Source organism: Sciurus carolinensis, chromosome 10 (assembly GCF_902686445.1).
Source record: "Sciurus carolinensis chromosome 10, mSciCar1.2, whole genome shotgun sequence".
Taxonomy (NCBI): Eukaryota; Metazoa; Chordata; class Mammalia; order Rodentia; family Sciuridae; genus Sciurus; species Sciurus carolinensis.
This window is the reverse complement of record NC_062222.1, coordinates 68,179,127-68,195,496: the sequence shown is the minus strand read 5'-3', so window position 1 is coordinate 68,195,496 and position 16,370 is coordinate 68,179,127. Positions and strand designations below refer to the sequence as shown.

Sequence of the window (16,370 nt, the reverse complement as noted above, 5' to 3'; positions counted from 1 at the left end):
ACTTCCAGCCAAATTTAATCAGAAGAGCCAAAATGGTCGTTCATGTTGCTTAAGGGATTCATATATCAACAAGATAATGCCCCAAACAACAGAACATCTACATATATCAGATAAACCCTGCTCAATATTAAGAATCAAATAGACCACGATACAATAATACTGGGTGACTTTAACATGGTTCTTTCACCACTGGATAGATCATCCAAACATAAAATTAAATATTTTACAGAACTATGAAATACAATCAATAAGTGGAACTAACATTCATCTATAGAATGCTTCATTCTTCAATGACTCACTTCATTTCTCCTAAACAACACATAGAACATTTCCTAAAAGGGACAGCATTTTAGAGCAAAAAGCTAATGTCTCCAAATATAAAAAAAGTAGAGATAATGCCTTGCATTCTATCAGATTGTAAAGGAATTAAATTGGAAGCACTGATAGGAAAAAACAGAAACTATACTAACACCAGCAGATTGAATAATATACATTTGACTGATGAATACATAGCAGAGGAAATTAATGGAGAAATAAAAATAATCAAGAAATAAATGAGAATAATGACACGACATATCAAAATCTCTGGGAAAGTACACACATTCCTAAAAGGAAAGTTTCTAGCATTGAGCTCATACATTCAATAAATGGAAAGGTAAAAAATGAAAAATCTAACATTACATCTCAGGGTACTAGAAAAACAACAACAAACCAACACCAAAATCAGTAGAAGATAGCATATTAATAAAATCATAGAATTATATCCAATATTAATACAACCAATGAATTGAGAATCAAAAACTATTCAAAAGATCAACAAGACAAAGAGTTGGTTTAATGAAAGAATAAACAAATTGATAAACCCTTAGACAAACTAACCAGAAGAGAGAGGAAAAAAACACAAAACAACACAATTTAAGATTAAGAAGAAGTTATGGTCACAGATACTACTAAAATTCAGAAAATCCTCAGAATTATTTTCAATATTTGTACTCCAAAAACCTAGTAAATTTTGAAGATATTAACAAATACCTGGAGGCCTATGAACTACCCAAATTAAACCAGGAAGATTAGCAAACTTAAACAGATTAATATCAAGAAATGAAATTACAGCAGCCATAAAAACTTCCAACAAAGAAAAGACACAGACAAGATGAATTCTCAGCCGAGTTCTATGTCACCCTTGAAGAAGAACCAATACCAATTCTCCTCAAACTATACCATAAAATAGTAAAGGAGGGAATACTGTCAAACTCACCCTCTGAGCCAGCATCACCTGGATAACAAAACCAGACAAAGACACACTAACAAAAGAATACTTCATACCAATTTCCTTGACGGACACAGATGCAATAATTCTTAATAAAATATCGGCAGACCACACACAAGAACACATTGAAAAGGTAGTGCACCAAGATCAGGTAGGTTTCATCCCAGGGATGCTAGGTTGGTTCAACATACAGAAAGCAATAAATGTAATTCACCACATAAGTAGATTTAAGAATAAGAATCCACATGATTATCTCAAAAGATGCAGAAAAAATATTTGACAAAGTACAGCAAACATTCATGTCTAAAACCCTATTAAAACTTCAGATAGAAGGAATTTACCGCACATTGTAAGAGCTACATGTGACAAAACCAAGGCCAAAATGCTAATGAATGGAGAGAAACTGAAAGCATTTAATCTAAAAGCAGGAACAAGACAAGGATGCCCACTTTCATCATTCCTAGACAACACAGTCCTTGAAACTAGCCAGAATATCTGGCAAGAGTAGGGAATTCAAAACATTTGACAAGAAGAGCTCAAATCATCTCTGTCTGCTGATGACATGAACCTATATTAGAAGATTCAAATAACTCCAGCAAAAGCCTTTGAGAGCCCATAAGTGAATTCAGCAAAGCAGAAGGATCCAAGATGAACATCCATAAATTAATCCCATTCCTCTACTGCAATGATGAATCTGAAAAAGCAATTAGGAAGATTATCCTGTTAATAATAATAACCTAAAAAAAAAAAAAAGACACTTGGGAATCTACTACAGAGGGGAAGTATCTGTACAATGAAAAAAAAAAAAACCACTTATCAAAAATTGAGGAAGTCCTTGGAAGATGGAAAAACCTCCCATGTTCTTGGATAGGCAGAATTAATATTGCTAAAACAGCCACAGTACCAAAGTGCTACACAGATTCGATGCAGTTCCCATCAAAATTCCAATGATATTCTTCACATAACTAGTAAATTAGTTTCAAAATTCATGTGGAAAAATAAGAGAGCCAAAGTAGTCAAACGAATCCTCAGCCACAAAAGCAAAGTAGGAGGCATCACAATACCAGACCTCAACGTATAGTACAGAGGTATAGTAACAAAAACAGCATGGTACTGGCCCCAAAACAGGTAAGGAGCCAATGGAATAGAATAGAAGACACAGGAACAAAGTCACATAGACACAGTTACTTTATATGAGACAAAGGTGCCAAAAACACACTGGAGAAAAGTAACCTCTTAACCATTGTTCCTGGGACAGTTGGAAATCAATATGAGAGAGAATGAAATTTAACTCCTACCTCTTACCCTAACTAAATGTCAACTTGAATTTAATTGAAAACCTAGTAATTAGACCAGAAACCCTGCACCTGCCAGAAGAAAGTTGGCCCAACACACCAACATGATGCACAGGAACCAACTTTTTAAATAAGCATTCTAAAGCATAACAAACAGATTTTAAAAATCAACAAATAGATCTCACCAATGTAAAAAGTTTGTACACATCAAAGGAAGGAATTAAGAGTATGCAGAGACAGCTTATAGAATGTGAGAAAGTCTTTGACACCTACTCCTCAACTAGGGCATTAATATCCAGAATGTACAAATAATTCAAGAAGCTTAACAACAAGTAAACAAATGAACCAATCAGTCAATGGCAAAGGAAGTAAACAGACACTTCTCAGAAGATGGCATCTATATATACACGGGTATGTATATATATATACATATATATACGTCAAAAATTACATGAAAAAAGTTCAATATCACTAGCAATTAGGGAAGTACGAATTAAAACTACACTGAGATATCATCTCACTTTACTTACAGTGGTAATTATCAAAAAAACAAATAACCATAACTGTTGGTTAGGATGTGGGAAAAAAGTATACTCACACATGGTTGGTGGGACTGCAAATTAGTACAACCACTCTGGAAAGCAGTATGGAGATCCCACAAATCAAGGAATGGAACCACCTTATAAATCAGCTATCCATTGCTCAGTGTATATCCAAAAAATGTAAAATCAGCACACTATAGAGATGCAGCCACATCAATGTTATAGGAGCACAATTCACAATAACCAAACTGTGGAACAAACCTAGGTATCTTTCAATAAATGAATGGATAAACAAAAGGTGGTATATATACATAAAGGAATATCACACAGTTATAAAGAATGACATTATGGAATTGCCAATAAATGAATGGAAAAGAAGACGATCATGCTAAGTGAAAGAGGCTTGTCCTCAAAAGCCCAAAATAAACCGAAGAGAGTTCAGTGGAGTAGAAAACGGAGAATGAAGGGAGGGAGCAAGGAAGGAATAACAAAAAAACAGGGGAATGAATCTGACCTAACTTTCTAATGGACATATGCAATTATACAACAGTGAATCTCACCATCATGTATATACACAAGACACCGGTTAAAAAAAAAAAAAAAACAGTAGAAATTTCAGTAGAGTGAAGAAAAAGGGGCAGGGAGGGAGAGAGTGAGGGGAAGTAGAAGCACTGGGTAGTGAATTAGAACATATTACATTCCATGCTTTTATAATTATGTCCAAATGAATCCTAATGTTCTGTATAACTAAAAAGAATCAATAAAAAAAGGAATCCCTTGTTTCTTGTCATTCATCAAATCCAGAGGTATCCCTCAAAAAATAATGCAACAATGTCCCTCCAAGCAAGAGAGGGAGAAGAGCAGCTAAATGAGGGAAGAGAGAAAGAAGAAGGAAAGTCAGTACAAAGGCATCAAATGAGCCTGACTTAACAAACAGGGTGGGAGGACCAGGGAAAAGGCTGTGAGGGGCCTCTCCACACAGACCACACTCCATCCCCAGGACTAGACCACAGGCAAGATGGTCTCTCCCTCAATTTCCCTCTTCATAGTAGGAATCTAGTCACTATTCTCATCATTACAGAAAGCAGCCACTGTTGACCACACACCTTAGGAAACTGCTGATTAAGGTCACGTTGGATCTCCACACAGGGAGGTCCTCTCTCCTGGCTATGACTCTGTCAGGATTTTTCACCTTACCTTGGAATCTGCCACTTCAACCAGACCTAACTCTTCAATGACCTCGTCAATCCTCTGATTTTTTTCCTCTTTTGTCATAGTTGATGGAAGCCGAAGAGATGCTGAGAACTGCAGGTTTTCTCTCACCGTCAGGCTGTCCATCACGACATCATCCTGAAGGAAGTTAAATTTCAATGTGAAACACTGAGTCTTTTCTAAGACATCACATCAGTGTATGTCACTTAATGCACAAGCATAACAAACACAAGGAAAATGTCTGCTAATGGTGAACTTCCAACTCTAAAATTTTAGTGACTCCACACACAGCTTCAGAGCCCAAGGGAATCATTTTCATTCTCCATTTGCATACCCAGGTGGAGCAGAGGTGACTATAATGACTTCTAGACCATTTTAGGTTGCTTGTGTGAGACATGCCAAAAGCATCTTCTAAGAGAAGAGAGGAGAATGAAGGGCAAAAAGAACAGCAGTAGACCATTTCAGAAATGATACAAAAGCTAGAACTGATACCACTACTTATGGGTTCATATTCCAGGTTCTTTCTGTTTCTCCTTTGAACTCCTCCCTCAGTCTTATGGGAGATTATATAAACAAGTTGCTGCCTTGAGCATATTCAATTGGAAGCATGCTAACCCTACAAACCAATGTTTGCACATGCAGAAACAGGGGGAACCTAAACGGCAGACCCTCTAATACTCACGTGCACCACATATCCTAAACTATGTGGGAAATCAGCATCCTCAGGTACTTCATGTATGAAAACACTTCCAGATAATCCACTTAGATCTTTTCTTGCAGCTAGGATTTCTAACAACCTATAAAAGTACATATATGGTATCAGATTTTTCCTTCCTACAAAGACCACGGCACTCACCTACTGTGAATACAAATTCTTTTCAAAATAGAAAATGAACTAGTCATAAAATTCTGTGGTTGACCATATATGTGTGTGTATGTACATTCACACACACATACACACACACACACACACACACACACATACACACACACAAATTCTTGTCAACTTTTTCATTATGTGCTATAAGAAAGCCCAAAACATTGAAGCAAGATAACACTGGGTTATGCAGTGGAGACCTCCCAAATGACCCTCAACTTGATGCTCCCAACTCAGGCAATAGGCTCCTTTTCTCTGATTCCTGTCCTTACAGAGACCTTCAGCTACTTCTCACCTCTTTTAATATTATTCCCTTCTCTTCCTTCCTCATTCGTTGGTAACATGGCCAACTACTATATGCTAATCACTATATCAAGCTGTGTTAGTAAAGCTGAATTTAACAAGATTTCCTGGTCCTCAGAATAAAACCATAAGCTAGTCCAAAGTCAAGTCATCCATAAGACCTAGGACCAGACAGGGTATGCACAGCAAATGATACGATTTTTAAAAGCACACTGAAATGGCAAAAAAAAAAAAAAAAAAGGTCACTTATTCTTTTGTACTCACAAATATTTGCCTCCATCTGTGGGTCCTGTGATGGCATTAAGGCCAGGTTTCATGATCCCACTGGAAACAAAAAATGTACTCATTTATTATTTCAGTTTTCAAAGAGTTCTGTAGGTATAAAGATTGTATTGAATATTCTCTGAATGCTGATGAAATTGCAGACAGATAAGATGCACCAAGACTTATAGAAATAAAAATCATGGGTTAATGTAAGTCTGTACATAGGATATCCATCACTAATCAGGACCTATAAGTAAAAAGTCTCAGATACATGAAAATTCCTTCATTTATTCTTGAAACCACTAATCGCTTATGGAAAATGACACATTTCATGTTCACAGTCCACAATAGAAGTAGAAAATTCCCACAAATCATCTACATTACTCTTAATCCTCTTTTTCCCCTTAATCTTCTGACAACAGCCTCTAAATGTTTGAGGATCAGATTCTTCAAATCATCTCACCTGCTTCCCAGTCAAGTGTAGTTAATGAGCCAGTGATTTGTAGACTATCAGTACTAGTGTCCTCACTTTTCAAATCTAATCAGAACAAAAATCAATGCATCTGAAGTAGAAAGTAAAGACTAGAATAAAGCACTCCAGAGAATAAGAAACCATCACCTGCTCCTAACATTGGACATAAGCATCCTACCAATTTGAAAAGCAAAACACATATGATTTACTGCTTATAAAGTTTCTGCTAAATTGGCTGGAAAATGGCAAGTTTAGAATTAGGAGACACCGTGTAGCATGGATACTCTTTGGGGACGCACAGGCATAGAAAGACTCAAGTATTCTTCAACAAATTAAGTGTATGTGTGAAAGTTGTGAACATTCAGAGAAGAAGGGGTTGATTATGGCAGTATTGACTGTGCTATGACCCAAGATGAAATCAAATAGCTTAAATTTTGTGCTAAGTGTAAGAGGAGGAACTGTGAAGAAGAATGAAACCAGGAGAACTGAGGACAGGGTCACTGCAGGTGCATGAAGAAACAGAAGCCTATCCTCACCAATTCAGAACTCTGGTGTCTATGTCGGTCTCCCATTAGAATTGCTAGGTATATCAAAATGAGTTCTACACTGGAATCGGAATCTATTCCAAGTTTAACATCTAAGCCAACAGTTATGTGCCTTCACATATGATTCCCAAGGAGGTTGATCCTATGACCGCAGAGCTGTCATGGGTGATGAATGTCCCACACCACTGCCCCAGAGCACTCAATCCATGAGGACCTCAGCATTCATGGCCTGTGGCATTGGATCTGTTACAATGAAACTAGCGCTGCTGGGGGCTGAGGTGAAAGGTACCTTTCCCTTTGCTCATAAACAGAGGAAACTCACTGAACCACTGGAATATTATGAGTGCGGTAAACCAGGAACAAACTATGACACAGGAACCTTTTGGTAACCTTCTTCCTCCAGGATAAAGACATACTAATGACTGGGTATGTCTGGGAGTGTAGGTCAGTGCTAGAGTGGGTGGTTAGCATTCATGAAGTCTTGGGTTCAATCATTAGCACTGCCCAAATTCAAAATGCTTGGGTAAACTATCAAAGTGCATTTGACCACAATTCTTAATGCATCTTTTTATTACTATCTACCTAGAAACTGCTTCTAAAATGGTCAGAAGAAGGCTTGTGATTCCCTGTCTTCATTGCCTGGAAAACTTCTGGGGATTTAAGATATATACTCAAGGAAAGAGGAAGGCATCCTAAACAATTCTTCCAGAAACCCCATGCAAATGTGTTGAGGCAAAACATTTCACAGGTCCCACTGTTTGGTTTCATCTGACGCTAAACTCGAGTGTTACAGAAAACAGCAGTAGAGTACAAATCCAAATGCTGTGGAGTGGTAGCTATTTCCACATTCATTCAGTCAACACAATTATTATTTTTTTAATATTTTTTTTATTTTCAGTTATACACGACAAACTGTATTTTGGTAGAATATACATACATAAAGTATATCTTATTTTATTTAGTTTGCCACTCTTGTGGTGGTACATGATGTGGAGTTTCCCTGGTTGTGTACACAAACAAAGGCTGGGAAAGTTATGACCAATTAATTCTACTGTCTTTCCTATTCACTTGCCCTCTCCCTTTCCTTTATTTCCCTTTGTCTAGTCCAATAGATTTCTACCATTCCCCTCCCCAACCTTTCTTGTTTGGGGTTAGCATCTGCAAATCAGAGACAACATTCAACCTTTGGTTCTGGGGGATTGGCTTATTTCACTTTAGCATGATACTTTCCAGTTTCATCCATTTACCAGCAAATGCCATAATTTCATTCTTCTTTATGACTGAGTAGTATACCACATTTTCTTTATTCCTTCATCCATTGAAAGACACCTAGGTTTTTTTCCATAGCTTGGCTATTGTGAATTGAGCTGCTATAAACATGGATGTGGCTGTGTCACTGTAGTACGGTGTGTTTAAGTCCTTTGCATATAAACCCAGGAGTGGGAAAACTGGGTCAAATGTTGGATCCATTCCAAGTTTTCTGAGGAATCTCCATACTGCTTCCCAGAGTGGTTACACCAATTTGAAGTCCCACCAACAATGTATGAGGGTACCTTTCTCTCCACATCCTTACCAACATTTATTGCTACTTGTATTATTTATAACTGACATTCCGAGTGGAGTGAGATGGAATCTCAGTGTGGTTTTACTTTGTATTTCTCTCATTGCTAGAAATTTTCAACATTTTTTCATATGTTCTTTTTCTATTGTTTTGTTTTCTATTAAACCTTTTCTTTAATTATTTTTATGTGTAGCTGAGGATTGAACCCAATACTTCACACATGCTAGGCAAGAACTCCATCTTGGTGGCACAACCCCAGCCCCTCATATGATTTTTGAACCATTCACATTTTTTCTTCTATGATGTGTTTGTTTAGGTCCTTTGTCCATTTATTTTTATTGTGTTGTGTTAATTATATTTCTGGTGTTAAGTTTTTTGGGTTCTTTGTAAAACCTGGAAATTAATACCTTATCTGAAGTATTAGTGGTGAAGATTTTATCCCCATCTCTAGGATCTCTGTTCATGTTCTTGATTGTTTCCTTTGCTGTGAAGATGCTTTTCAGTTTGATGTTATCCCATTTATTGATACTTGATTTTACTTCTTGCATTTTAAGTGTATTGTTGAGGAATTCAGTTCCCAAGCTGACATGTTGGTAGTTGGGCCTACTTTATCTTCCATAAATGCAAGGTCTCTACTCTAATATGTAGGTCTTTGATCCATGTAGACTTGAGTTTTGTGCAGGGTGAGACATAGGGGTTTAATTCCCTTCTATTAGAAATAGATTTCCAGGTTTTCCAGAACCATTTTTTGAAGAAGCTATTTTTCTACAATGTACATTTATGCTGAAAGGAAAAACAATAATGCAGTGTCTACTATGTATGTACAAGTTAAATTTCTAGCACATAGGATAGAGCTGAGGACAAATCTGGTGGATAAACAACTGGAAACCCAATTCCTAGCCCATGGGAGTTCACACTGCAGTCCAGAGATGAGCACCCTCTGTCTGATCGCTTATTTTCTATTTTCACAAAAACTGGTTGGACAGAGCCATGCTCATTGGTTTAAGTAGGGTCTAGAGCTGCTTTCATGCAGCAAAGACAGTTAGGTCCATCCACTATGGTCCACCGTTCCTTGGCCGCACCACCTTCACCTCCACCCTTCTCTCATCCCTCAACTCCTTTCCCCCTTATTTTCTGCATACAGAGGTCTGCCTTCCTCATACTGTAAACACGTGCCAACAAGACTTTCTCACTGTAAGCACTTCTTCCTCCTGTTCTCCCTGTTAACACGCAGCACACTGAATCCTGAAAACTGAGTACATGACATGAAAGGCACCTGAACGATCCTGTCAGATCTGCAACCTTTACTAGACACTGGATCACCCTTCGGTCTTGTTTTGCTTATGATCAGAGGAGGCAAAACCATTCCTGGGGCAGGTCAACTTCCCTACACACACAAACCCAGAACTTTCACTTTCTCAGACTCCATTCGCCTGGCCCTCAGTTCAGAGTAAAGAGCTTCTGTTCTGCTTTTATATCCTCTGATTACAGCAGAACAATGCAGGGAAACTGCTCTAGTTTACTAATTCCCACGTCAGAATACAAGATTTCCAAGAACAGAGGGCCTATCTCTGTCACTTGCTATCGGGTTTCTGACACATCCAGGGTGGGTGAGGGAAAGGGTTTCTGTCAGATGGATGAGTCAGCTGTAGATTAATTGCTAAGAAACTTATTTAATAGAAAAGTCACAGGAGATAATTATCCTTTGAAGCAGGGGGGCATGACGGATTGAGCCATACCAAACTGGCTCTAATGAAAATGGAGCCCACCTTTCCTTTATTTATGATTGTACAAGTAAAGGGGGGGACCAGGAGGAGCTGCTTCTGTCAGGAACAGGAAGGAGTGGGGTTAAGGAAGACATTTGCTACCTAGTGGGTCATCCCAGCAAGACCTACAAATTCCCAGTGGTGAGCCATTCTGTACAGAAGTCACATAACCCAGGCTATGAAAGCATCTCTCAGGACTGCCAGTTCCTGGAAGTGAGATTTCTGTGTCTCATGGTTCAGCCAAGCCTGATTTCGCAAGTCATGGATGGCTCCCCACAACTAGCATCTTGCACAACACCAGACACCAACTAGGTACCCAAATCTGTAGAATAAGTGAATTCCCACCTTTGTGTACAAGGTCCTTAGTTTGATGCAGGAAAGGATAAGTGAGGTGAGTGAATTCTCACACAGTGTGTGCTTTACATCTATTCAATCTGCACATATTCAAAGCATGGTATCTTCAACCTCTTTAACACAAAATCTGTAGGGACAACCATTGCTTAATTATTGTGTTTCACAAAAGCCTTGTCAGCTTTTCATTAGTCAAGTCTATCTAATCATGTAGCATCCATCATTCCTGTCCTTATTCTCCTAGTCTGGATTTCTTAACCAACACAAGAGAGACAGAATAAGTAGGCAAGACAGCAGGTGCTGCTGCATGCACAGAGTTCCAATCCTCACAGCAGCCCTGGTCTCAGCCCTGTCAGCCCTCAGACCCTCACCATTTCTTTCCCACCCATCCTGCAACATTTTCTATGCTATCTTGTCGCATCCTTGATCTCTGAAGGGAATTGCCTGACATTAACAGAACAGTGTCAAGTCACATAAAAAACATCAAGAAAACAAACAAACATCTAATTCCTTAAAAATGTGCAGGCTCACTGAGTTAAAGTACACTTTTATAACCACTGCCCTGCCTTCAGGAGCCAGGAGAAGGTGCTCCCTTTGACTGTGAAAAATTATTTCCCCCATTACACAAACAGAACTCACAAGCCATGATATCTGAACAAATCCAAATTCACATCCTGATATCATAGAGGGCATTGAGAGGCTCACAAATACCAGAAAACATTGACACCCTTAATGGCTAGCATCTGTGGATTCACAGAGGTACCTGGTAGTGACAGGTTACCTAGAAACACTCATCTTCCACTCTGGGTCCCACTTCAATATCACACTTTGAATTCTGAATTTGTTGCTGCATGAAAAAATAATTACTAGGTTCTTTAAATATACAATTGATTCAAGATCATAAAATATCATTACTTCAAACTTTATATAATGTCAATGAATTTGTATGGTCTTATATTTAAACATGTTCTACTTGTCTTTATTAGAGCAAGTAATAAGTAAATTGTTAGAGACATAAACTGCTATAAGTAGACCATTCAATTAAAACTGGTCTATTTGAAAAGTACTTTCACAATATACTATCATTTCAACCTGCTTGCTTCTAAAATATATAGAACATAAAGTTGCATAAGTACCTAAAACCCATCTGTCTCAGAAAGCGCTTAAAGCAGTGAAATAGAAACACATTCTATGTCACAGATTGGAAAGATCAGAGTTACAATTATGTACCCACGATCAAAAGGCAACAAACTATACCACCAAGCCTCTTTCCAACAAAATGCAAGGTTTACCCATGAAAAATTAAATGGCACATTCATTGTTCAGTCTCTCAAACAAACATTGATGCACATAGTAAAATCACTTTTAGGAATGGTCAGTTCACTTTCTTTCAAAGCTAAGCATACACTTCAGTGATTCAATCATTTCAGTTCTAGTTTAGCCAAAAGAAATGAAAAGAATTTGTAAATACATCTGTACATTTGTGTTTTGAACACAAATATCCATAATAACCAAAACCTGAAAGTTCATTACAGGCCAATAAAGTGGTCCCTTAGAAAATTCAGGCACATACTTGATATTTGACAGTTTCTTTCTCTTGATTGTTTTCTGACCAAATAGAAAACCTCTCTTCTCTTTTACTTCATAACAGAGGTTATGAAAACTTAACACAGGCCCTTTCTTGTCACTGGAGGTCATCCCAGCGAGGACATCAGAGTTTCTTTGGGACGTCTGGATTAAAGCCAGGTCAGCCTTGGAAGACCTCTGGAGAGTTCTGTTTTTCTGTAGAGGGAAAAGCAATAGTAAATAGTACATAGTTCAGGCAAATGAGATTTTAAACACTAGATAACAGCACATGAACACATTTAAACAAAGTTTCTTTAAAACTGTGTTGCAGTGAGTAGGCTTCTTTCTAAAGAACAGTCCACATCCCTGTGATAAGAACAACCTGAGAACCTACAATGGAAGGCAGATACAAATTAGAATACCTGCACTCCAATTAGATGTCAACTTCTCAATTATGGGGTTCTAATAAGTAAACAGTATGGGAATTATTCAAAACCTCTGAAGGATGAAAAAGACACCTGTGGGTTAGTCTTGTCTAGCTTGAAAAACATATTGTGGCACAACTTCAGTTCAGGGACAGCCTATGTGATCATCATGCATCTCCTGCATTCATTGAATGTTGGAGTTTATCACATTTTTACTATCAAAAGGAACTTAGCCTAGCGTTCTGTGGCAGGAGAGATTTCTCTGACTTTATAGTGCCAATGTGTACAACTCTGTTTGTTGTGCACCTGCAATCAGCTACGAAAGTAAACTCCAACATTCTTTGATTCACACTGACATTACTATTTCCTTCATGGGAAAACATAAAAGGGATGAACTAAATCAAACTAATAGTTACATAGCTCAAGGCTTCACAGCGAAATTGTATATTAAGTTGATGAATGAAGTTAAAAATATTTTATGAAAGAAGGTACAAAAGTCTCCTTAAAAAGATGTAGCATAAGACCGTGTGCTGATGGAGCTTGTTAAATAGGTTTGACATGCTAATGACAATAATTCTAGTTTTCATTTTAAAACACCAAAGTCATTCATGAAGCACTTTCTCTCTGCCTACGGTGGACTAGCTGCTCCAAACTGATCATTATGCTGAGAACAACCATAGGAGCAGAGAGAACGTTAGAAGAAGTGTTGAAAAGTTCTCTGATGAGAGAACAAAGCCACAAGGACTGGAGGAACCAAAGTCCCAGCAAGGAGGGAGCAGTGCTGGACAATCCCAGCACCCCATGCCTTTTCCTATCCAGGTGTTTGCAAATGAAAACTTTGTACACAAGGGGCAATACTTGGGATCCAGGCATGGAGAAGCTGCTAGAGGTATCTTCCAGAAGCCCCTAATATGCCTGAGCAAATAATTCAGTTGTCTTTCAGCCAGGGAGACAAAATTTGGACTTGTGGGCAAGGAAAGGTGAGGATTCCTGGAAACCCAAGCTTTTTTTTTTTTTTTTTTTTTTTTTTTTTTTTTTGTGGTGCTGGGTTTTGAACTTAGGGCCTTGTGCTTGTGAGGCAAGCACTCTACCAATTGAGCTATATCTCCAGCAAAAACCCAAGCTTTTGAGATCCCATAAACATTATGGCCTAGGAATATGGGAAAACTGAAAAGAGACCATTCACAGCTCAACAAAGGGGATCTGTTAAAAAGAGACCATTCTCTGTTTGATCAAGGTCATCACTCTCATAAAAGGTATCATCAGTCAGGCAGGATGGAACATACGTGTAATCCCAGCAACTCAGGAGGCTGGGGAAGGAGAATAACAGGTTCAAAGCCAGCCTCAGCAATTTAGTGAGGCATAAGAAGCATAGCAAGATGCTGCCTCAAAAGAAAAAACAAAAAGAAACAAAAAAAAAAAGGAAAAAAAAGAAAAACAGCATGTGGATGTAGCTCACTGTGTAAGGACTCCAGATCAACTATAAATAAATAAATAAATAAATAAATAAATAAAATCCTTCAACTTTTCTTTTTAAAAAATTACCAAATATGCCAGAATATAGGAGCAAACGTTCCAAAAATCAGAACATAAAAGAAGACCCACAAGTAATCCACAATGGAGATATTGAACATTGACATTAAAACCTCTGTAATTTGTTAAGGAAAACATAGGTTATCACCAAATGACCAGCTCTATAAAGAAAAAGATAAAAATTAGGAATGCAAGTTAGACATGGTGGTGCAAACCTCTCTGTTCGGCTACTCAAGAGACTAAAGTGGGACAGGTAGTCAGGGAAGGGCTCTCTCATGAAGCCTGTGAGCAGTCACTGAGGGTGGCCATCAGGAGGAGCAGTGCTAGTCGAAGTCCAAGTCAAAGGAAGCAGCATAGAGGCCAGAGGGCCTGAAGTGGGAGGGAGGGCAAGAAGACAGGGCTTAAGGTCACAGGAAGGACAGCTCAGACAGAGCCCACTACCCATCACCATAAGGACTGGACTTAGACTAGGAATGAGACTGAGAGGTACCAGAAAGCTCTGAGTGAAGGAATGGCCTGATTTAATTGTGTTTAAAAGGACCACTCTGACTATTTTCAAGGGTAGGGATGGAACAAGGAGCTCATATAAGAAATGACCATAACAACCCAAGAGGCAGCATGGGAACACTGTTCTGCACCCCTCCTCTATTGGAAGATACTGGAAGACTTTATTTATCTCTGCATGTGCTGCCCCAATGCAGCAACACTCAGGAACTCCAAGACCAGAAACAGCACCAGGTTTATCAGACACAACACACCAAGAATGCACCACCTGCAGCACTCTGTCCTGTCCCACAAGAAAATGGGAGGGCAGGTGGGGAAGGCACAGAACTTTGGGAGGAAGAGGACCTCATTCCCACAGCAAGGGCACAACCGGAGGATTTGTAAGGTCTTTATGGTCTTAACTTGTTCCAAACCATCCCACTGCTCTGCCTCATCCAGCCCATGACCAATATGAGGGAAAAAAGTGTACAAGATATTAATGGTTGACTTTAGTTTCCATGAAAATGGGAGGAAAACTCATGAAAATTTAAGAGGGTTCCTCTTGAGAAGCTCCTATGAATTCAAGTAAGAGTATTAGGTAGCAAGATTTGGGGGAGGGGTGTCTGAGGGAGTCAGGAGGATGACACTGGCAGATGCCCTGGGAAGTCCTCAGCCTTTATCTCCTCTCTTCACCAAGCTGTCCACACCCTACTGGCATCTGTTGGGACCTTCTTTGAGAGGACAGATAAAGTTGGCACCCCTCTTTCAGTCCATTCTCTTTCTTTATAAAACTTACCTCCTTTGACTTCAGTGGGAGATCACAAGCCTTGTTCCTTTCCATAAACTTCTTTTTCACCCTCTGAATGAATTGAAGTGGATTACCTCATGCTGGTTGAGCTTAAGAACCAAATTCCAGCCAGATGCTGCTCTAAATCGCAGCAAGGCCTCTGCAGTCCCAAACCCAAGGGATCGAGGAGTTTTCAGTAAAGTACAAGAATCCTGGTCCAGCAGGGTCTCTCACCAAGCCAAGCCTCCATTCCCTTCTTGTGGAAACAAGCTCAGTCATAGTCAGGATGGGAGCAAGAAGGTAGAGTAGCAATTTTTCTCTGTAGTTATCACTCATTCCTGGCTTTTAAACAATTAGTACACTGGACACTTTGAATACAATTCACTGAATACTTTCTCTCTGTAAATAAGTGTGTAGCTCAAAATCAGAAATCCCCCCATCGCAGCCTCCTAGTGTGTGGGGAGAATGAGTACTCATCAGTCTGGGTTTTGTGGGGTCATCATGCATGAATGGCTCTAAATATATATTAATATTAAAATCAATATATATTAATAACCACAGAAGTAGGAGAGAGATGTGGTATGTGAATAAAACTATACAAGGCATTATTGAAAAAGAAAAAAGTTATGACACCAAAATATCTAGGCTATCAACTTTTGGTTCACATTCTGAGGTGAACTTAGCATAGCTTATTTTATAGAACAGATGAGGTTTTCATAAGTTGACATAACCTGAGGATACAGGTAGAGATGGCATTTCAATTTATACATTTTCACTAAATGTTTCAATCCTTAACTTCTCATCCTATGATATATGATTTATACTTAACACAATATAAACTTTCCTCGGTGATAGTGTTTTCACCTGCGACCAAACTCTCATCAAAACCTGTCAGCACAACATCTGAGGTGAGATAATCCAATTACCCTCATCTGATCATTACTCATTGTACATATGTAAGGAAAGGAAATGTCACACAGAGAGTATACATATGTTGAATCTGTGGACAATTATATATATAGACAGACATATTCCCAGAGTATTTGATGGACAGGAAGCTTTCCTCTGAGGGAAGAAAAAACTTAATTCATTTGTGAAATTTATAGTACAAAGTCTCT

The 16,370-nt window shown here is 38.6% G+C and overlaps 1 protein-coding gene across 1 annotated transcript in view; it reads right to left on the bottom strand.

Annotated features, from left to right (window-relative positions):
* Positions 1–16,370, bottom strand: part of LOC124994225 (broad substrate specificity ATP-binding cassette transporter ABCG2-like) — a 228,086-nt gene that overhangs the window by 210,599 nt on the left and 1,117 nt on the right. Inside the window, exons 3-6 of the mRNA XM_047566012.1 lie at positions 12,032–12,240; positions 5,764–5,823; positions 5,002–5,116; positions 4,305–4,457 (exon numbers count right to left, since the gene is read on the bottom strand). Coding sequence (XP_047421968.1) covers positions 4,305–4,457; positions 5,002–5,116; positions 5,764–5,823; positions 12,032–12,240 — 537 coding nt within the window. The remainder of the gene's footprint in view (positions 1–4,304; positions 4,458–5,001; positions 5,117–5,763; positions 5,824–12,031; positions 12,241–16,370) is intronic.